Raw genomic sequence first — 23,947 nt, forward strand, 5'->3', positions numbered from 1 at the left:
TCCCAAGCTCTCTCATCCCCAACAGACTTCATACTTGCCCCTCTTTCCAAAACTCTTGCATTCACCTCCCTAACAACCCCATCCATAAACAAATTAAACAACCATGGAGACATCACACACCCCTGCCGCAAACCTACATTCACTGAGAACCAATCACTTTCCTCTCTTCCTACACGTACACATGCCTTACATCCTCGATAAAAACTTTTCACTGCTTCTAACAACTTGCCTCCCACACCATATATTCTTAATACCTTCCACAGAGCATCTCTATCAACTCTATCATATGCCTTCTCCAGATCCATAAATGCTACATACAAATCCATTTGCTTTTCTAAGTATTACTCACATACATTCTTCAAAGCAAACACCTGATCGACACATCCTCTACCACTTCTGAAACCACACTGCTCTTCCCCAATCTGATGCTCTGTACATGCCTTCACCCTCTCAATCAATACCCTCCCATATAATTTACCAGGAATACTCAACAAACTTATACCTACTTATACAAACTTATACCTACTTATACAAACTTATATATATATATATATATATATATATATATATATATATATATATATATATATATATATATATATATCATTATTTCTTTTTTTTTATTATACTTTGTCGCTGTCTCCCGCGTTTGCAAGGTAGCGCAAGGAAACAGACGAAAGAAATGGCCCAACCCCCCCCATACACATGTATATACATACGTCCACACATGCAAATATACATACCTACACAGCTTTCCATGGTTTACCCCAGACTCTTCACATGCCTTGATTCAATCCACTGACAGCACGTCAACCCCGGTATACCACATCGCTCCAATTCACTCTATTCCTTGCCCTCCTTTCACCCTCCTGCATGTTCAGGCCCCGATCACACAAAATCTTTTTCACTCCATCTTTCCACCTCCAATTTGGTCTCCCTCTTCTCCTCGTTCCCTCCACCTCCGACACATATATCCTCTTGGTCAATCTTTCCTCACTCATTCTCTCCATGTGCCCAAACCACTTCAAAACACCCTCTTCTGCTCTCTCAACCACGCTCTTTTTGTTTCCACACATCTCTCTTACCCTTACGTTACTCACTCGATCAAACCACCTCACACCACACATTGTCCTCAAACATCTCATTTCCAGCACATCCATCCTCCTGCGCACAACTCTATCCATAGCCCACGCCTCGCAACCATACAACATTGTTGGAACCACTATTCCTTCAAACATACCCATTTTTGCTTTCCGAGATAATGTTCTCGACTTCCACACATTCTTCAAGGCCCCCAGAATTTTCGCCCCCTCCCCCACCCTATGAACCACTTCCGCTTCCATGGTTCCATCCGCTGCCAGATACACTCCCAGATATATAAAACACTTCACTTCCTCCAGTTTTTCTCCATTCAAACTCACCTCCCAATTGACTTGACCCTCAACCCTACTGTACCTAATAACCTTGCTCTTATTCACATTTACTCTTAACTTTCTTCTTCCACACACTTTACCAAACTCAGTCACCAGCTTCTGCAGTTTCTCACATGAATCAGCCACCAGCGCTGTGTCATCAGCGAACAACAACTGACTCACTTCCCAAGCTCTCTCATCCCCAACAGACTTCATACTTGCCCCTCTTTCCAAAACTCTTGCATTTACCTCCCTAACAACCCCATCCATAAACAAATTAAACAACCATGGAGACATCACACACCCCTGCCGCAAACCTACATTCACTGAGAACCAATCACTTTCCTCTCTTCCTACACGTACACATGCCTTACATCCTCGATAAAAACTTTTCACTGCTTCTAACAACTTGCCTCCCACACCATATATTCTTAATACCTTCCACAGAGCATCTCTATCAACTCTATCATATGCCTTCTCCAGATCCATAAATGCTACATACAAATCCATTTGCTTTTCTAAGTATTTCTCACATACATTCTTCAAAGCAAACACCTGATCCACACATCCTCTACCACTTCTGAAACCACACTGCTCTTCCCCAATCTGATGCTCTGTACATGCCTTCACCCTCTCAATCAATACCCTCCCATATAATTTACCAGGAATACTCAACAAACTTATACCTCTGTAATTTGAGCACTCACTCTTATCCCCTTTGCCTTTGTACAATGGCACTATGCACGCATTCCGCCAATCCTCCGGCACCTCACCATGAGTCATACATACATTAAATAACCTTACCAACCAGTCAACAATACAGTCACCCCCTTTTTTAATAAATTCCACTGCAATACCATCCAAACCTGCTGCCTTGCCGGCTTTCATCCTCTGCAAAGCTTTCACTACCTCTTCTCTGTTTACCAAATCATTTTCCCTAACCCTCTCACTTTGCACACCACCTCGACCAAAACACCCTACATCTGCCACTCTATCATCAAACACATTCAACAAACCTTCAAAATACTCACTCCATCTCCTTCTCACATCACCACTACTTGTTATCACCTCCCCATTTGCGCCCTTCACTGAAATTCCCATTTGCTCCCTTGTCTTACGCACTTTATTTACCTCCTTCCAGAACATCTTTTTATTCTCCCTAAAATTTACTGATAGTCTCTCACCCCAACTCTCATTTGCCCTTTTTTTCACCTCTTGCACCTTTCTCTTGACCTCCTGTCTCTTTCTTTTATACATCTCCCACTCAATTGCATTTTTTCCCTGCAAAAATCGTCTAAATGCCTCTCTCTTCTCTTTCACTAATACTCTTACTTCTTCATCCCACCACTCACTACCCTTTCTAATCAACCCACCTCCCACTCTTCTCATGCCACAAGCATCTTTTGCGCAATCCATCACTGATTCCCTAAATACATCCCATTCCTCCCCCACTCCCCTTACTTCCATTGTTCTCACCTTTTTCCATTCTGTACTCAGTCTCTCCTGGTACTTCCTCACACAGGTCTCCTTCCCAAGCTCACTTACTCTCACCACCCTCTTCACCCCAACATTCACTCTTCTTTTCTGAAAACCCATACAAATCTTCACCTTAGCCTCCACAAGATAATGAGCAGACATCCCTCCAGTTGCACCTCTCAGCACATTAACATCCAAAAGTCTCTCTTTCGCACGCCTGTCAATTAACACGTAATCCAATAACGCTCTCTGGCCATCTCTCCTACTTACATAAGTATACTTATGTATATCTCGCTTTTTAAACCAGGTATTCCCAATCGTCAGTCCTTTTTCAGCACATAAATCTACAAGCTCTTCACCATTTCCATTTACAACACTGAACACCCCATGTATACCAATTATTCCCTCAACTGCCACATTACTCACCTTTGCATTCAAATCACCCATCACTATAACCCGGTCTCGTGCATCAAAACCACTAACACACTCATTCAGCTGCTCCCAAAACACTTGCCTCTCATGATCTTTCTTCTCATGCCTGGGTAAATATGCACCAATAATCACCCACCTCTCTCCATCAACTTTCAGTTTTACCCATATTAATCGAGAATTTACTTTCTTACATTCTATCACATACTCCCACAACTCCTGTTTCAGGAGTACTGCTACTCCTTCCCTTGCTCTTGTCCTCTCACTAACCCCTGACTTTACTCCCCAGACATTCCCAAACCACTCTTCCCCTTTACCCTTGAGCTTCGTTTCACTCAGAGCCAAAACATCCAGGTTCCTTTCCTCAAACATACTACCTATCTCTCCTTTTTTCACATCTTGGTTACATCCACACACATTTAGGCACCCCACTCTGAGCCTTCGAGGAGGATGAACACTCCCCGCGTGACTCCTTCTTCTGTTTCCCATTTTAGAAAGTTAATACAAGGAGGGAGGATTTCTGGCCCCCTGCTCCCGTCCCCTCTAGTCGCTTTCTACGACACGCGAGGAATACGTGGGAAGTATTCTTTCACCCCTATCCCCAGGGATAATATACATATATATATACATATACACATACACACACATACACATACATACACACATATACACACACACACACACATACATATATATACATATGAAAAATGTAAGAAGCAAATTTAGAAAACTGAAACTTCTAGCTTGAAATGAATGAAAAAATGAATGTCACATAATGGTTCAACCTCTGGCTATGGAAAAAGGAAATGTATAATTTATTTACACAATAATTTATTTATTCATAATAATCATTATTTCCTTGCTTGAAATATATATATATATATATATATATATATATATATATATATATATATATATATATATATATATATATATATGAGTTTGAATGGAGAAAAACTGGAGGAAGTGAAGTGTTTTAGATATCTGGGAGTGGATCTGGCAGCGGATGGAACCATGGAAGCGGAAGTGGATCATAGGGTGGGGGAGGGGGCGAAAATTCTGGGGGCCTTGAAGAATGTGTGGAAGTCGAGAACATTATCTCGGAAAGCAAAAATGGGTATGTATGAAGGAATAGTGGTTCCAACAATGTTGTATGGTTGCGAGGCGTGGGCTATGGATAGAGTTGTGCGCAGGAGGATGGATGTGCTGGAAATGAGATGTTTGAGGACAATGTGTGGTGTGAGGTGGTTTGATCGAGTGAGTAACGTAAGGGTAAGAGAGATGTGTGGAAATAAAAAGAGCGTGGTTGAGAGAGCAGAAGAGGGTGTTTTGAAGTGGTTTGGGCACATGGAGAGGATGAGTGAGGAAAGATTGACCAAGAGGATATATGTGTCGGAGGTGGAGGGAACAAGGAGAAGAGGGAGACCAAATTGGAGGTGGAAAGATGGAGTGAAAAAGATTTTGTGTGATCGGGGCCTGAACATGCAGGAGGGTGAAAGGAGGGCAAGGAATAGAGTGAATTGGAGCGATGTGGTATACCGGGGTTGACGTGCTGTCAGTGGATTGAATCAAGGCATGTGAAGCGTCTGGGGTAAGCCATGGAAAGCTGTGTAGGTATGTATATTTGCGTGTGTGGATGTATGTATATACATGTGTATGGGGGGGGTTGGGCCATTTCTTTCGTCTGTTTCCTTGCGCTACCTCGCAAACGCGGGAGACAGCGACAAAGTATAATAAAAATAAAAATAATAATATATATTTATTTATTTATTTTGCTTTGTCGCTGTTTCCCGCGTTATATATATATATGTGTGAGTAATGTGGCAGTTGAGGGAATAATTGATATACATGGGGTGTTCAGTGTTGTAAATGGAAATGGTGAAGAGCTTCTGGATTTGTGTGCTGAAAAAAGACTGGTGGTTGGGAATACCTGGTTTAAAAAGCTAGATATACATTAGTATACGTATGTAAGTAGGAGAGATGGCCAGAGAGCGTTATTGGATTACATGTTAATTGACAGGCGCGCGAGAGAGACTTTTGGATGTTAATGTGCTGAGAGGTGCAACTGGAGGGATGTCTGATCATTATCTTGTGGAGGCGAAGGTGAAGATTTGTATGGGTTTTCAGAAAAGAAGAGAGAATGTTGGGGTGAAGAGGGTGGTGGGAGCAAGTGAGCTTGGGAAGGAGACTTGTGTGAGGAAGTACCAGGAGAGACTGAGTACAGAATGGAAAAAGGTGAGAACAATGGAAGTAAGGGGAGTGGGGGAGGAATGGGATGTATTTAGGGAAGCAGTGATGGCTTGCACAAAAGATGCTTGTGGCATGAGAAGCGTGGGAGGTGGGTTGATTAGAAAGGGTAGTGAGTGGTGGGATGAAGAAGTAAGATTATTAGTGAAAGAGAAGAGAGAGGCATTTGGACGATTTTTGCAGGGAAAAAATGCAAATGAGTGGGAGATGTATAAAAGAAAGAGACAGGAGGTCAAGAGAAAGGTGCAAGAGGTGAAAAAGAGGGCAAATGAGAGTTGGGGTGAGAGAGTATCATTAAATTTTAGGGAGAATAAAAAGATGTTCTGGAAGGGGGTAAATAAAGTGCGTAAGAAAAGGGAGCAAATGGGAACTTCAGTGAAGGGGGCTAATGGGGAGGTGATAACAAGTAGTAGTGATGTGAGAAGATGGAGTGAGTATTTTGAAGGTTTGTTGAATGTGTTTGATGATAGAGTGGCAGATATAGGGTGTTTTGGTCAAGGTGGTGTGGAAAGTGAGAGGGTTAGGGAAAATGATTTGGTAAACAGAGAAGAGGCAGTAAAAGCTATGCGGAAGATGAAAGCCGGCAAGGCAGCAGGTTTGAATGGTATTGCAGTGGAATTTATTAAAAAAGAGGGTGACTGTATTGTTGACTGGTTGGTAAGGTTATTTAATGTATGTATGATTCATGGTGAGGTGCATGAGGATTGGCGGAATGCGTGCATAGTGCCATTGTACAAAGGCAAAGGGGATAAGAGTGAGTGCTCAAATTACAGAGGTATAAGTTTGTTGAGTATTCCTGGTAAATTATTTGGGAGGGGATTGACTGAGAGGGTGAAGGCATGTACAAAGCATCAGATTGGGGAAGAGCAGTGTGGTTTCAGAAGTGGTAGAGGATGTGTGGATCAGGTGTTTGCTTTGAGGAATGTATGTGAGAAATACTTAGAAAAGCAAATGGATTTGTATGTAGCATTTATGGATCTGGAGAAGGCATATGATAGAGTTGATAGAGATGCTCTGTGGAAGGTACTAAGAATATATGGTGTGGGAGGCAAGTTGTTAGAAGCAGTGAAAAGTTTTTATCGAGGATGTAAGGCATGTGTACGTGTAGGAAGAGAGGAAAGTGATTGGTTCTCAGTGAATGCAGGTTTGCGGCAGGGGTGTGTGATGTCTCCATGGTTGTTTAATTTGTTTATGGATGGGGTTGTTAGGGAGGTGAATGCAAGAGTTTTGGAAAAAGGAGCAAGTATGAAGTCTGTGGGGATGAGAGATCTTGGGAAGTGAGTCAGTTGTTGTTCGCTGATGATACAGTGCTGGCGGCGGATTCATGTGAGAAACTGCAGAAGCTGGTGACTGAGTTTGGTAAAGTGTGTGAAAGAAGAAAGTTAAGAGTAAATGTGAATAAGAGCAAGGTTATTAGGTACAGTAGGGTTGAGGGTCAAGTCAATTGGGAGGTAAGTTTGAATGGAGGAAAACTGGAGGAAGTAAAGTGTTTTAGATATCTGGGAGTGGATCTGGCAGCGGATGGAACCATGGAAGCGGAATTGAATCAATGGGTTGGGGAGGGGGCGAAAATCCTGGGAGCCTTGAAGAATGTGTGGAAGTCGAGAACATTATCTCGGAAAGCAAAAATGGGTATGTTTGAAGGAATAGTGGTTCCAACAATGTTGTATGGTTGCGAGGCGTGGGCTATGGATAGAGTTGTGCGCAGGAGGGTGGATGTGCTGGAAATGAGATGTTTGAGGACAATATGTGGTATGAGGAGGTTTGATCGAGTAAGTAATGTAAGGGTAAGAGAGATGTGTGGAAATAAAAAGAGCGTGGTTGAGAGAGCAGAAGAGGGTGTTTTGAAATGGTTTGGGCACATGGAGAGAATGAGTGAGGAAAGATTGACCAAGAGGATATATGTGTCAGAGGTGGAGGGAACGAGGAGAAGTGGGAGACCAAATTGGAGGTGGAAAGATGGAGTGAAAAAGATTTTGAGTGTTCGGGGCCTGAACATGCAGGAGGGTGAAAGGCGGGCAAGGAATAGAGTGAATTGGATCGATGTGGTATACCGGGGTTGACGTGCTGTCAAAGGATTGAATCAGGGCATGTGAAGCGTCTGGGGTAAACCATGGAAAGTTCTGTGGGGCCTGGATGTGGAAAGGGAGCTGTAGTTTCGTGCATTATTGCATGACAGCTAGAGACTGAGTGTGAACAAATGGGGTCTTTGTTGTCTTTTCCTAGCGCTATCTCACACACATGAGGGGGGAGGGGGATGTTATTCCATGTGTGGTGAGGTGGCGATGGGAATGAATAAAGGCAGACAGTGTGAATTGTGTGCATGTGTATATATGTATGTGTCTGTGTGTGTATATATATGTGTACATTGAGATGTATGGGTATGTATATTTGCATGGGTGGACGTGTATGTATATACATGCGTATGGGAGTAGGTTGGGCCATTTCTTTCGTCTGTTTCCTTGCGCTACCTCGCAAACGCGGGAGACAGCGACAAAGCAAAATGAATATATATATATATATATATATATATATATATTTTTTTTTTTTGTTTTGTCGCTGTCTCCTGCGTTTGCGAGGTAGCGCAAGGAAACAGACGAAAGAAATGGCCCAACCCACCCCCATACACATGTATATACATACGTCCACACACGCAAATATACATACCTACACAGCTTTCCATGGTTTACCCCAGATGCTTCACATGCCTTGATTCAATCCACTGACAGCACGTCAACCCCGGTATACCACATCGCTCCAATTCACTCTATTCCTTGCCCTCCTTTCACCCTCCTGCATGTTCAGGCCCCAATCACACAAAATCTTTTTCACTCCATCTTTCCACCTCCAATTTGGTCTCCCTCTTCTCCTCGTTCCCTCCACCTCCGACACGTATATCCTCTTGGTCAATCTTTCCTCACTCATTCTCTCCATGTGACCAAACCATTTCAAAACACCCTCTTCTCCTCTCTCAACCACGCTCTTTTTATTTCCACACATCTCTCTTACCCTTACATTACTTACTCGATCAAACCACCTCACACCACACATTGTCCTTAAACATCTCATTTCCAGCACTTCCATCCTCCTGCGCACAACTCTATCCATAGTCCACGCCTCGCAACCATACAACATTGTTGGAACCACTATTCCTTCAAACATACCCATTTTTGCTTTCCGAGATAATGTTCTCAACTTCCACACATTCTTCAAGGCTCCCAGAATTTTCGCCCCCTCCCCCACCCTATGATCCACTTCCGCTTCTATGGTTCCATCCGCTGCAACATCCACTCCCAGATATCTAAAACACTTCACTTCCTCCAGTTTTTCTCCATTCAAACTCACCTCCCAATTGACTTGACCCTCAACCCTACTGTACCTAATAACCTTGCTCTTATTCACATTTACTCTTAACTTTCTTCTTTCACACACTTTACCAAACTCAGTCACCAGCTTCTGCAGTTTCTCACATGAATCAGCCACCAGCGCTGTATCATCAGCGAACAACAACTGACTCACTTCCCAAGCTCTCTCATCCCCAACAGACTTCATACTTGCCCCTCTTTCCAAAACTCTTGCATTCACCTCCCTAACAACCCCATCCATAAACAAATTAAACAACCATGGAGACATCACACACCCCTGCCGCAAACCTACATTCACTGAGAACCAATCACTTTCCTCTCTTCCTACACGTACACATGCCTTACATCCTTGATAAAAACTTTTCACTGCTTCTAACAACTTGCCTCCCACACCATATATTCTTAATACCTTCCACAGAGCATCTCTTTCATCTCTATCATATGCCTTCTCCAGATCCATAAATGCTACATACAAATCCATTTGCATTTCTAAGTATTTCTCACATACATTCTTCAAAGCAAACACCTGATGCACACATCCTCTACCACTTCTGAAACCACACTGCTCTTCCCCAATCTGATGCTCTGTACATGCCTTCACCCTCTCAATCAATACCCTCCCATATAATTTGCCAGGAATACTCAACAAACTTATACCTCTGTAATTTGAGCACTCACTCTTATCCCCTTTGCCTTTGTACAATGGCACTATGCACGCATTCCGCCAATCCTCAGGCACCTCATCATGAGTCATACATACATTAAATAACCTTACCAACCAGTCAACAATACAGTCACCCCCTTTTTTAATAAATTCCAAGTAAGAGTATTAGTGAAAGAGAAGAGAGAGGCATTTGGACAATTTTTGCAGGGAAAAAATGCAATTGAGTGGGAGACGTATAAAAGAAAGAGACAGGAGGTCAAGAGAAAGGTGCAAGAGGTGAAAAAAAGGGCAAATGAGAGTTGGGGTGAGAGAGTATCATTAAATTTTAGGGAGAATAAAAAGATGTTCTGGAAGGAGGTAAATAAAGTGCGTAAGACAAGGGAGCAAATGGGAACTTCAGTGAAGGGTGCAAATGGGGAGGTGATAACAAGTAGTGGTGATGTGAGAAGGAGATGGAGTGAGTATTTTGAAGGTTTGTTGAATGTGTTTGATGATAGAGTGGCAGATATAGGGTGTTTTCGTCGAGGTGGTGTGCAAAGTGCGAGGGTTAGGGAAAATGATTTGGTAAACAGAGAAGAGGTAGTAAAAGCTTTGCGGAAGATGAAAGCCGGCAAGGCAGCAGGCTTGGATGGTATTGCAGTGGAATATATATATATATATATATATATATATATATATATATATATATATATATTTTTTATTTTCATTATACTTTGTCGCTGTCTCCCGCGTTTGCGAGGTAGCGCAAGGAAACAGACGAAAGAAATGGCCCAACCCCCCCCCATATACATGTATATACATACGTCCACACACGCAAATATACATACCTACTCAGCTTTCCATGGTTTACCCCAGACGCTTCACATGCCCTGCTTCAATCCACTGACAGCACGTCAACCCCGGTATACCACATCGCTCCAATTCACTCTATTCCTTGCCCTCCTTTCACCCTCCTGCATGTTCAGGCCCCGATCACACAAAATCTTTTTCACTCCATCTTTCCACCTCCAATTTGGTCTCCCTCTTCTCCTTGTTCCCTCCACCTCCGACACATAAATCCTCTTGGTCAATCTTTCCTCACTCATTCTCTCCATGTGCCCAAACCACTTCAAAACACCCTCTTCTTCTCTCTCAACCACGCTCTTTTTATTTCCACACATCTCTCTTACCCTTACGTTACTCACTCGATCAAACCACCTCACACCACACATTGTCCTCAAACATCTCATTTCCAGCACATCCATCCTCCTGCGCACAACTCTATCCATAGCCCACGCCTCGCAACCATACAACATTGACGGAACCACTATTCCTTCAAACATACCCATTTTTGCTTTCCGAGATAATGTTCTCGACTTCCACACATTCTTCAAGGCCACCAGGATTTTCGCCCCCTCCCCCACCCTATGATCCACTTCCGCTTCCATGGTTCCATCCGCTGCCAGATCCACTCCCAGATATCTAAAACACTTCACTTCCTCCAGTTTTTCTCCATTCAATCTCACCTCCCAAATGACTTGACCCTCAACCCTACTGTACCTAATAACCTTGCTCTTATTCACATTTACTCTTAACTTTCTTCTTCCACACACTTTTCCAAACTCAGTCACCAGCTTCTGCAGTTTCTCACATGAATCAGCCACCAGCGCTGTATCATCAGCGAACAACAACTGACTCACTTCCCAAGCTCTCTCATCCACAACAGACTTCATACTTGCCCCTCTTTCCAAAACTCTTGCATTTACCTCCCTAACAACCCCATCCATAAACAAATTAAACAACCATGGAGACATCACTCACCCCTACCGCAAACCTACATTCACTGAGAACCAATCACTTTCCTCTCTTCCTACACGTACACATGCCTTACATCCTCGATAAAAACTTTTCACTGCTTCTAACAACTTTCCTCCCACACCATATATTCTTAATACCTTCCACAGAGCATCTCTATCAACTCTATCATATGACTTCTCCAGATCCATAAATGCTACATACAAATCCATTTGCTTTTCTAAGTATTTCTCACATACATTCTTCAAAGCAAACACCTGATCCACACATCCTCTACCACTTCTGAAACCACACTGCTCTTCCCCAATCTGATGCTCTGTACATGCCTTCACCCTCTCAATCAATACCCTCCCATATAATTTACCAGGAATACCCAACAAACTTATACCTCTGTAATTTGAGCACTCACTCTTATCCCCTTTGCCTTTGTACAATGGCACTATGCACGCATTCCGCCAATCCTCAGGCACCTCACCATGAGTCATACATACATTAAATAACCTTACCAACCAGTCAACAATACAGTCACCCCCTTTTTTAATAAATTCCACTGCAATACCATTCAAACCTGCTGCCTTGCCGGCTTTCATCTTCCGCAAAGCTTTCACTACCTCTTCTCTGTTTACCAAATCATTTTCCCTAACCCTCTCACTTTGCACACCACCTCGACCAAAACACCCTATATCTGCCACTCTATCATCAAACACATTCAACAAAACTTCAAAATACTCACTCCATCTCCTTCTCACATCACCACTACTTGTTACCACCTCCCCACTTGCGCCCTTCATCGAAGTTCCCATTTGCTCCCTTGTCTTACGCACTTTATTTACCTCCTTCCAGAACATCTTTTTATTCTCCCTAAAATTTAATGATACTCTCTCACCCCAACTCTCATTTGCCCTTTTTTTCACCTCTTGCACCTTTCTCTTGACCTCCTGTCTCTTTCTTTTATACATCTCCCACTCAATTGCATTTTTTCCCTGCAAAAATCGTCCAAATGCCTCTCTCTTCTCTTTCACTAATACTCTTACTTCTTCATCCAACCACTCACTACCCTTTCTAATCAACCCACCTCCCACTCTTCTCATGCCACAAGCATCTTTTGCGCAATCCATCACTGCTTCCCTAAATACATCCCATTCCTCCCCCACTCCCCTTACTTCCATTGTTCTCACCTTTTTCCATTCTGTACTCAGTCTCTCCTGGTACTTCCTCACACAGGTCTCCTTCTCAAGCTCACTTACTCTCACCACCCTCTTCACCCCAACATTCACTCTTCTTTTCTGAAAACCCATACAAATCTTCACCTTAGCCTCCACAAGATAATGATATATATATATATATATATATATATATATATATATATATATATATATATATATATATTTTTTTTTTTTTTTCTGTCTCCCGCATTTGTGAGGTAGCACAAGGAAACAGATGAAAGAAATGGCCCAACCCACCCCCATACACATGTATATACATACGTCCACACACGCAAATATACATACCTACACAGCTTTCCATGGTTTACCCCAGACACTTCACATGCTCTGATTCAATCCACTGACAGCACGTCAACCCCAGTATACCACATCGATCCAATTCACTCTATTCCTTGCCCTCCTTTCACCCTCCTGCATGTTCAGGCCCCGATCACTCAAAATCTTTTTCACTCCATCTTTCCACCTCCAATTTGGTCTCCCACTTCTCCTCGTTCCCTCCACCTCTGACACATATATCCTCTTGGTCAATCTTTCCTCACTCATTCTCTCCATGTGCCCAAACCATTTCAAAACACCCTCTTCTGCTCTCTCAACCACGCTCTTTTTATTTTCACACATCTCTCTTACCCTTACGTTACTTACTCGATCAAACCACCTCACACCACACATTGTCCTCAAACATCTCATTTCCAGCACATCCATCCTCCTGTGCACAACTCTATCCATAGCCCACGCCTCGCAACCATACAACATTGTTGGAACCACTATTCCTTCAAACATACCCATTTTTGCTTTCCGAGATAATGTTCTCGATTTCCACACATTCTTCAGGGCTCCCAGGATTTTTGCCCCCTCCCCCACCCTATGATCCACTTCCGCTTCCATGGTTCCATCCGCTGCCAGATCCACTCCCAGATATCTAAAACACTTTACTTCCTCCAGTTTTTCTCCATTCAAACTTACCTCCGAATTGACTTGACCCTCAACCCTACTGTACCTGTTTACCTTGCTCTTATTCACATTTACTCTTAACTTTCTTCTTTCACACACTTTACCAAACTCAGTCACCAGCTTCTGCAGTTTCTCACATGAATCAGCCACCAGCGCTGTATCATCAGCGAACAACAACTGACTCACTTCCCAAGCTCTCTCATCCACAACAGACTTCATACTTGCCCCTCTTTCCAAAACTCTTGCATTCACCTCCCTAACAACCCCATCCATAAACAAATTAAACAACCATGGAGACATCACACACCCCTGCCGCAAACCTACATTCACTGAGAACCAATCACTTTCCTCTCTTCCTACACGTACACATGCCTTACATCCTCGATAAAAACTTTTCACTGCTTCTAACAACTTGCCTCCCACACCATATATTCTTAATACCTTCCAATATTCCTGTTTCATGATGAGAGAAGTGGACCAGGCAGTATGATACAGTGGTTAAATTGATGAAAACTACTATTGACGTTTGTGTAAATAAATTATACATTTCCCTTTTCCATAGCCAGAGGTTGAACCATTATGTGACATTCATTTTTCACTTCATTTCAAGCTAGAAGTTTCAGTTTTCTAAATTATTTCTTACATTTTTCATATGTATATATATATGTATGTGTATATGTATGTTATTTTTTTATTATACTTTGTCGCTGTCTCCCGCGTTTGCGAGGTAGCGCAAGGAAACAGACGAAAGAAATGGCCCAACCCACCCCCATACACATGTATATACATACGTCCACACACACAAATATACATACCTACACAGCTTTCCATGGTTTACCCCAGACGCTTCACATGCCTTGATTCAATCCACTGACAGCATGTCAACCCCAGTATACCACATCGCTCCAATTCACTCTATTCCTTGCCCTCCTTTCACCCCCCTGCATGTTCAGGCCCCGATCACACAAAATCTTTTTCACTCCATCTTTCCACCTCCAATTTGGTCTCCCTCTTCTCCTCGTTCCCTCCACCTCCGACACATATATCCTCTTGGTCAATCTTTCCTCACTCATTCTCTCCATGTGCCCAAACCACTTCAAAACACCCTCTTCTGCTCTCTCAACCATGCTCTTTTTATTTCCACACATCTCTCTTACCCTTACGTTACTTACTCGATCAAACCACCTCACACCACACATTGTCCTCAAACATCTCATTTCCAACACATCCATCCTCCTGCGCAGAACTCTATCCATAGCCCACGCCTCGCAACCATACAACATTGTTGGAACCACTATTCCTTCAAACATACCCATTTTTGCTTTCTGAGATAATGTTCTTGACTTCCACACACACACACACACACATATATATATATATATATATATGCTTGCATAGTGCCATTGTACAAAGGCAAAGGGGATAAGAGTGAGTGCTCAAATTACAGAGGTATAAGTTTGTTGAGTATTCCTGGTAAATTATATGGGAGGGTATTGATTGAGAGGGTGAAGGCATGTACAGAGCATCAGATTGGGGAAGAGCAGTGTGGTTTCAGAAGTGGTAGAGGATGTGTGGATCAGGTGTTTGCTTTGAAGAATGTATGTGAGAAATACTTAGAAAAGCAAATGGATTTGTATGTAGCATTTATGGATCTGGAGAAGGCATATGATAGAGTTGATAGAGATGCTCTGTGGAAGGTATTAAGAATATATGGTGTGGGAGGCAAGTTGTTAGAAGCAGTGAAAAGTTTTTATCGAGGATGTAAGGCATGTGTACGTGTAGGAAGAGAGGAAAGTGATTGGTTCTCAGTGAATGTAGGTTTGCGGCAGGGGTGTGTGATGTCTCCATGGTTGTTTAATTTGTTTATGGATGGGGTTGTTAGGGAGGTAAATGCAAGAGTTTTGGAAAGAGGGGCAAGTATGAAGTCTGTTGGGGATGAGAGAGCTTGGGAAGTGAGTCAGTTGTTGTTCGCTGATGATACAGCGCTGGTGGCGGATTCATGTGAGAAACTGCAGAAGCTGGTGACGGAGTTTGGTAAAGTGTGTGGAAGAAGAAAGTTAAGAGTGAATGTCAATAAGAGCAAGGTTATTAGGTACAGTAGGGTTGAGGGTCAAGTCAATTGGGAGGTGAGTTTGAATGGTGAGAGGCTGGAGGAAGTGAAGTGTTTTAGATATCTGGGAGTGGATCTGTCAGCGGATGGAACCATGGAAGCGGAAGTGGATCATAGGGTGGGGGAGGGGGCGAAAATTTTGGGAGCCTTGAAAAATGTGTGGAAGTCGAGAACATTATCCCGGAAAGCAAAAATGGGTATGTTTGAAGGAATAGTGGTTCCAACAATGTTGTATGGTTGCGAGGCGTGGGCTATGGATAGAGTTGTGCGCAGGAGGATGGATGTGCTGGAAATGAGATGTTTGAGGACAATGTGTGGTGTGAGGTGGTTTGATCGAGTAAGTAACGTAAGGGTAAGAGGGATGTGTGGAAATAAAAAGAGCGTGGTTGAGAGAGCAGAAGAGGGTGTTTTGAAGTGGTTTGGGCACATGGAGAGAATGAGTGAGGAAAGATTGACCAAGAGGATATATGTGTCGGAGGTGGAGGGAACGAGGAGAAGAGGGAGACCAAATTGGAGGTGGAAAGATGGAGTGAAAAGGATTTTGTGTGATCGGGGCCTGAACATGCAGGAGGGTGAAAGGAGGGCAAGGAATAGAGTGAATTGGAGCGATGTGGTATACAGGGGTTGACGTGCTGTCAGTGGATTGAATCAAGGCATGTGAAGCGTCTGGGGTAAACCATGGAAAGCTGTGTAGGTATGTATATTGCGTGTGTGGACGTGTGTATGTACATGTGTATGGGGGGGGTTGGGCCATTTCTTTCGTCTGTTTCCTTGCGCTACCTCGCAAACGCGGGAGACAGCGACAAAGTATAAAAAAAAAAAAAAAATATATATATATATATATATATATATATATATATATATATATATATATATATATATATATATATATACATATATATATATATATACCAGTACACATTCATACTTGCTTGCCTTCATCCATTCCTGGCACTACCCTGCCCCACAAGAAACAGCATTGGTATCACCAGCTTTAGCAAGCCATCCTGGTTTGGTCTTGTAATGTTATAATGTCAGTAATTACCTACAACAACCATTTATCTATCTACCAGTTTGTCATCATTCACTTAATTCCCAATTCTAAAGATGGAACAGGTAGACAGTAAGTTGACTTGTCAAGTGAGACGAACATCTTCATTTGCACCACCTTTTTACATAGATACTTTAGAATAATTGTGTACAAAAAAACAAAGAAATATCTGAAATGAAATTTTTTTCATTCTCAGAGCTGCAAAGCGAGAAAGAACTTACCATTAGGATTCAGACCAGCATATGTAAGGATAGCAAGGGAAACCTGAAGTGCTTGTTGTTCCACTTCTGGAGACAGTATTTTAGTCAAGGTCTGAGTAAGTGGAGCCTTGGAAAATGCCCAAAACATATGATGGAAGCCCTTGTATGTTTCAGAGTTTTCACCATAGTCTTGGCGAAGTTTCTCCAGCTTCTGTCTGTTTAATCTATAGGAAAAAGTTAAAAAATATCATCACAGCTCATGGACATACAAATAAAATGCAAATAATACAAATATTTGTATAATTCTTCTAGCTGTAAAGCATGGATGTCTACACAAGCATTCTTTCATAAATAACTCCCAGAACACATTTACTCTTTCTTCCATGTTGTGTAAGTGAGTGAGATATTTCACTTAATTCTGTTGTGGATTATTTTTTCAAGGTTTGGATATTAGATAGAGCAGCAATATATGGCAGCATGATGAGTAGGAGTTGGGTGCCTTGAGGAGTTTCAGGGTGGGTACTATGTTGGTAAGCTTCCAGATGTTTGGGACTTTATTGTGTAACTAGGAGTAGTTGAAGATAACAGGAAGAGTTTGGATTGCAAAAGGGTCTTAGTGTTTTATGTTGAAGTTTGAAATGAGGCTAAATGTAGGAAAGGAAGTTTGAAATGAGGCTGAAGGTAGGAGAGGCACCTGGAGTAGACAGATTAATGGCTGAAATGCTGAAGTGTGGAGGAGATAGTGTGATAGGCTAGATGCACCTGATATGTAATTTAGCATGGAAACAGATGGTTATGCCTGAGGATTGGTTGAAAGCTATTATTGTTCCAATATTCAAAAGAGAAGGTGCTAAGGATGTATGTATCAATTATATGGGAAAAATTCTGTTAAGTACATTAGGAAAAGTATACGCAAGAATGCTGATTGACAGAGTGATGGAAGTGTCTGAATGCAGAAAAAGGGGCAAAGGGGTTTCAGGAAAGGTAGGGGATTTGTGGATCAGATTGAAAGTGGTATAGATGACTGTGGAAAAATATTTAGTGAAAAGTAAGATGTTATATGTTATATGCAGTATTTATGGATCTGGAGAAAGCATTTGACAGAGATGAGTGCAATGCTTTCTAAGATGTGTTAAGACTATATGGGTAGGGGAACAAATGTTGGATGGTGTGAAAGCCTTCTATTGAGGAGCAAATGCATGTGGAAGAGTGGACGGAGAGTTAACCAAGGTTCGGTGCACATGTGGGTGTTAGGCAGGGCTGTGTGAAGTCACTGTGGCTTTTGAATATATATATGGATGGAGTACTAAGAGAGATGAAAGCAAAATTAGGGAAAGGAGGTTCAGAGATGGAGTGTGGCAGTGAGGTATGGTGGTTAGTGGCAAGCCTATTTGCTGATGACACTGTATTGTTTGATGAGACTGAAGAGAAGTTGCATAAAGTTCTAGTGTATTCTATAATATGTGTAGGTGTAGGCAACTGAAGGCAAATGCAAGTAAAAATGAGGTAATTTTGCTTGAAATGATACAGAGTGAAGCTATAGATCTTGCAAAACCATAAAGAGTGAAAGAAGAAAGTGTACTAAATTGTGTTTTAGACATGGAGGGGAAAAGACTGCGACAGGTGAGAGAATATAAGTAGTTAGAAGCTGTTTTAGGTAAGTTCGGTGATATGGAAGGAGATAAAGGAGAGAGCAGTATAGGGAAGGAAAGTCACTGGGTCCCTTTACAGAATAATGAAGAGTAGAGGTGCAAGTATTGAAGAAGAAGACAGGATTAAAGGACAGCATAGTCCTCCCAACACTAACATAGGCAGTCAAAACATGGATATGGAATGAATTGCAGAGGTATGTATATGTGTATATTATTATCATTATTACTATCATTATTATACTTTGTCGCTGTCTCCCACATTAGCGAGGTAGCACAAGGAAACAGACGAGAGAATGGTCCAACCCACCCACATATATAAGTATATACATAAATGTCCATACATGCACATGTACATACCTATACATTTCAACATATACACGTATATACATACACAGACATATACATATATACACATGTGCATAATTCATACTTGCTGCCTTTATTCATTACTGTCACTACCCCACCACACATGAAATGTCAACCCCCTCCCCCCGCATGCATGCAAGCCAGCGCTAGGAAAAGACAACAAAGGTCACACTCAGTCTCTAGCTGTCATGTATAATGCACCGAAACCACAGCTCCCTTTCCACATCCAGGCCCCACAAAACTTTCTATGGTTTACCCCAGACACTTCACATGCCCTGGTTCAATCCAACTGACAGCACATCGACCCCAGTATACCATATCATTCCAATTCACTCTATTCCTTGCACGCCTTTCACCCTCCTGCATGTTGAGGCCCCAATCGCTCAAAATCTTTTTCACTCCATTTTTCCATCTCCAATTTAGTCTCCCACATCTCATTCCCTCCACCTCTGACACATATATCCTCTTTGTCAATCTTTCCTCACTCATTCTCTCCATGTGGCCAAACCATTTCAAAACACCTCTTCTGCTCTCTCAACCACACTCTTTTTATTACCACACATCTCTCTTACCCTTTCATTACTTACTCGATCAAACCACCTCACACCACATATTGTACTCAAACATCTCATTTCCAGCACATCTACCCTCCTCCGCACAACTCTATCTATAGCCCATGCCTCGCAACCATGTAACACTGTTGGAACCACTATTCCTTCAAACATACCCATTTTTGCTTTCCAAGATAATGTTCTCTACTTCCACACATTTTTCAACGCTCCAAGAACCTCCGCCCCCTCCCCCATCCTATGATTCACTTCCACTTCCATGGTTCCATCCGCTGCCAAATCCACTCCCAGATATCTAAAACACTTCACTTCCTCCAGTTTTTCTCCACTCCATTCAAACTTACCTCCCAATTGACTTCTCCCTCAACCCTACTGTACCTAATAACCTTGCTCTTATTCACATTTACTCTCAGCTTTCTTCTTTCACACAATTTACCGAACTCAGTCATCAGCTTCTGCAGTTTCTCACCCGAATCAGCCATCAGTGCTGTATCATCAGAACTTTCCATGGTTTACCCCAGACGCTTCACATGCCCTGGTTCAATCCATTGACAGAACGTCAACCCCGGTATACCATATCATTCCAATTCACTCTATTCCTTGCACGCCTTTCACCCTCTTGCATGTTCAGGCCCCGATCACTCAAAATCTTTTTCACTCCATCTTTCCACCTCCAATTTGGTTTCCCACTTCTCATTCCCTCTGACACATATATCCTCTTGGTCAATCTTTCCTCACTCATTCTCTCCATGTGACCAAACCATTTCAAAACACCCTTTTCTGCTCTCGCACCCACAGTCTTTTCATTACCACACATCTCTCTTACCCTATTATTACTTACTTGATCAAACCACCTCACACCACATATTGTCCTCAAACATCTCATTTCCAGCACACACACATATATATGACTGTATTGTTGACTGGTTGGTAAGGTTATTTAATGTATGTATGATTCATGGTGAGATGCCTGAGGATTGGCGGAATGCTTGCATAGTGCCATTGTACAAAGGCAAAGGGGACAAAGGTGAGTGCTCAAATTACAGAGGTATAAATTTTGTTGAGTATTCCTGGTAAATTATATGGGAGGGTATTGATTGAGAGGGTGAAGGCATGTACAGAGCATCAGATTGGGGAAGTGCAGTGTGGTTTCAGAAGTGGTAGAGGATGTGGGGATCAGGTGTTTGCTTTGAAGAATGTATGTGAGAAATACTTAGAAAAGCAAATGGATTTGTATGTAGCATTTATGGATCTGGAGAAGGCATATGATAGAGTTGATAGAGATGCTCTGTGGAAGGTATTAAGAATATATAGTGTGGGAGGCAAGTTGTTAGAAGCAGTGAAAAGTTTTTACTGAGGATGTAAGGCGTGTGTACGTGCAGGAAGAGAGGAAAGTGGCTGGTTCTCAGTGAATGTTGGGTTGCAGTAGGGGTGTGTAATGTCTCCATGGTTGTTTTATTTGTTTATGGATGGGGTTGTTAGGGAGGTAAATGCAAGTGTTTTGGAAAGAGGGGCAAGTATGCAGTCTGTTGTGGGTGAGAGGGCTTGGGAAGTGAGTCAGTTATTGTTCGCTGATGATACAGCGCTGGTGGATGATTCATGTGAGAAACTGCAGAAGCTGGTGACTGAGTTTGGTAAAGTGTGTGAAAGAAGAAAGCTGAGAGTAAATGTGAATAAGAGCAAGGTTATTAGGTACAGTAGGGTTGAGGGAGAAGTCAATTGGGAGGTAAGTTTGAATGGAGAAAAACTGGAGGAAGTGAAGTGTTTTAGATATCTGGGAGTGGATTTGGTAGCAGATGGAACCATGGAAGCGGAAATGCATCATAGAGTGGGGGAGGGGGTGAAAATTCTGGGAGCCTTGAAGAATGTGTGGAAGTCGAGAACATTATCTTGGAAAGCAAAAATGGGTACGTTTGAAGGAATAGTGGTTCCAACAATGTTGTATGGTCGCGAGGCGTGGGCTATGAATAGAGTTGTGTGCAGGAGGGTAGAGTTACTGGAAAGGAGATGTTTGAGGACAATATGTGGTGTGAGGTGGTTTGATCTAGTAAGTAACGTAAGGGTAAGAGAGATGTGTGGTAATAAAAAGTGTGTGATTGAGAGAGCAGAAGAGGGTGTTTTGAAATGGTTTGGTCACATGGAGAGAATGAGTGAGGAAAGATTGACAAAGAGGGTATATGTGTCAGAGGTGGAGGGAACGAGAAGAAGTGGGAGACCAAATTGGAGGGGGAAAGATGGAGTGAAAAAGATTTTGAGTGATCGGGGCCTGAACATGCAGGAGGGTGAAAGGCGTGCAAGGAATAGAGTGATTTGGAATGATGTGGTATACCACAGTCAACGTGCTGTCAATGGATTGAACCAGGGCATGTGAAGCGTCTGGGGTAAACCATGGAAAGTTCTGTGGGGCCTGGATGTGGAAAGGGAGCTGTGGTTTTGGTGCATTATTACATGACGGCTAGAGACTAAGTGTGAATGAATGGGGCCTTTGTTGTCTTTTCCTAGCGCCACCTCGCACACACGAGGGGGGAGAGGGTTGTTATTTCATGTGTGGCGAGGTGGCGATGGGAATGAATAAAGGCAGACAGTATGAATTATGTACATGTGTATATATGTATATGTCTGTGTGTGTATATATACGTATATGTTGAGATGTACAGGTATGTATGTTTGCGTGTGTGGAGGTTTATGTATATACATGTGTATGTGGGTGGGTTGGGCCATTCTTTCGTCTGTTTCCTTGCGCTACCTTGCTAACGCGGGAGACAGCGACAAAGCAAATGAGAGTTGGGGTGAGAGAGTATCATTAAATTCTATGGGAGAATAAAAAGATGTTCTGGAAGGAGGTAACTAAAGAGCGTAAGACAAGGGGGCAAATGGGAACTTCAGTGAAGGGGGCTAATGGGGAGGTGATAGCAAGTAGTGGCGATGTGAGAAGGAGATGGGGTGAGTATTTTGAAGGTTTGTTGAATGTGTTTGATGATAGAGTGGCAGATGTAGGGTGTTTTGGTCGAGGTGGTGTGCAAAGTGGGAGGGTTAGGGAAAATGATTTGGTAAACAGAGAAGAGGTAGCAAAAGCTTTGCAGAAGATGAAAGCCGGCAAGGCAGCAGGTTTGGATGGTATTGCAGTGGAATTTATTAAAAAAGGGGGTGACTGTATTATTGACTGGTTGGTAAGGTTATTTAATGTATGTATGATTCATGGAGAGGTGCATGAGGATTGGCGGAATGCGTGCATAGTGCCATTGTGCAAAGGCAAAGGGGATAAGAGTGAGTGCTCAAATTACAGAGGTATAAGTTTTTTGAGTATTCCTGGGAAATTATATGGGAGGGTAATGATTGAGAGGGTGAAGGCATGTACAGAGCATCAGATTGGGGAAGAGCAGTGTGGTCTCAGAAGTGGTAGAGGATGTTTGGATCAGGTGTTTGCTTTGAAGAATGTATGTGAGAAATACTTAGAAAAGCAAATGGATTTGTATGTAGCATTTATGGATCTGGAGAAGGCATATGATAGAGTTGATAGAGATGCTCTGTGGAAGGTACTAAGAATATATGGTGTGGGAGGCAAGTTGTTAGAAGCAGTGAAAAGTTTTTATCGAGGATGTAAGGCATGTGTGCGTGTAGGAAGAGAGGAAAGTGATTGGTTCTCAGTGAATGTAGGTTTGTGGCAGGGGTGTGTGATGTCTCCATGGTTGTTTAATTTGTTTATGGATGGGGTTGTTAGGGAGGTGAATGCAAGAGTTTTGAAAGAGGGGCAAGAATGAAGTCTGTTGGAGATAAGAGAGGTTGGGAAGTGAGTCAGTTGTTGTTCGCTGATGATACAGCACTGGTGGCTGATTCATGTGAGAAACTGCAGAAGCTGGTGACTGAGTTTGGTAAAGTGTGTGAAAGAAGAAAGTTAAGAGTAAATGTGAATAAGAGCAAGGTTATTAGGTACAGTAGGGTTGAGGGTCAAGTCAATTGGGAGGTAAGTTTGAATGGAGTGGAGAAAAACTGGAGGAAGTAAAGTGTTTTAGATATCTGGGAAGGGATCTGGCAGCGGATGGAACCAGGGAAGCGGAAGTGAATCAATGGGTGGGGGAGGGGGCGAAAATCCTGGGGGCCTTGAAGAATGCGTGGAAGTCGAGAATATCATCTCCGAAAGCAAAAATGGGTATGTTTGAAGGAATAGTGGTTCCAACAATGTTGTATGGTTGCAAGGCGTGGGCTATGGATAGAGTTGTGTGCAGGAGGGTGGATGTGCTGGAAATGAGATGTTTGAGGATAATGTGTGGTGTGAGGTGGTTTGATCGAGTAAGTAATGTAAGGGTAAGAGAGATGTGTGGAAATAAAAAGAGCGTGGTTGAGAGAGCAGAAAAGGGTGTTTTGAAATGGTTTGGGCACATGGAGAGAATGAGTGAGGAAAGCTTGACCAAGAGGATATATGTGTCGGAGGTGG

General features: G+C 42.5%; 1 protein-coding gene across 1 annotated transcript in view; it reads right to left on the reverse strand.

The window, feature by feature from the left end:
* Positions 1 to 23,947, reverse strand: part of Myo81F (Myosin 81F) — a 387,373-nt gene that overhangs the window by 76,446 nt on the left and 286,980 nt on the right. Inside the window, exon 31 of the mRNA XM_071662293.1 lies at positions 16,947 to 17,149. Within this exon, the coding sequence (XP_071518394.1) occupies positions 16,947 to 17,149 (203 nt within the window). The remainder of the gene's footprint in view (positions 1 to 16,946; positions 17,150 to 23,947) is intronic.

This window comes from Panulirus ornatus, chromosome 6 (assembly GCF_036320965.1).
Source record: "Panulirus ornatus isolate Po-2019 chromosome 6, ASM3632096v1, whole genome shotgun sequence".
Taxonomy (NCBI): Eukaryota; Metazoa; Arthropoda; class Malacostraca; order Decapoda; family Palinuridae; genus Panulirus; species Panulirus ornatus.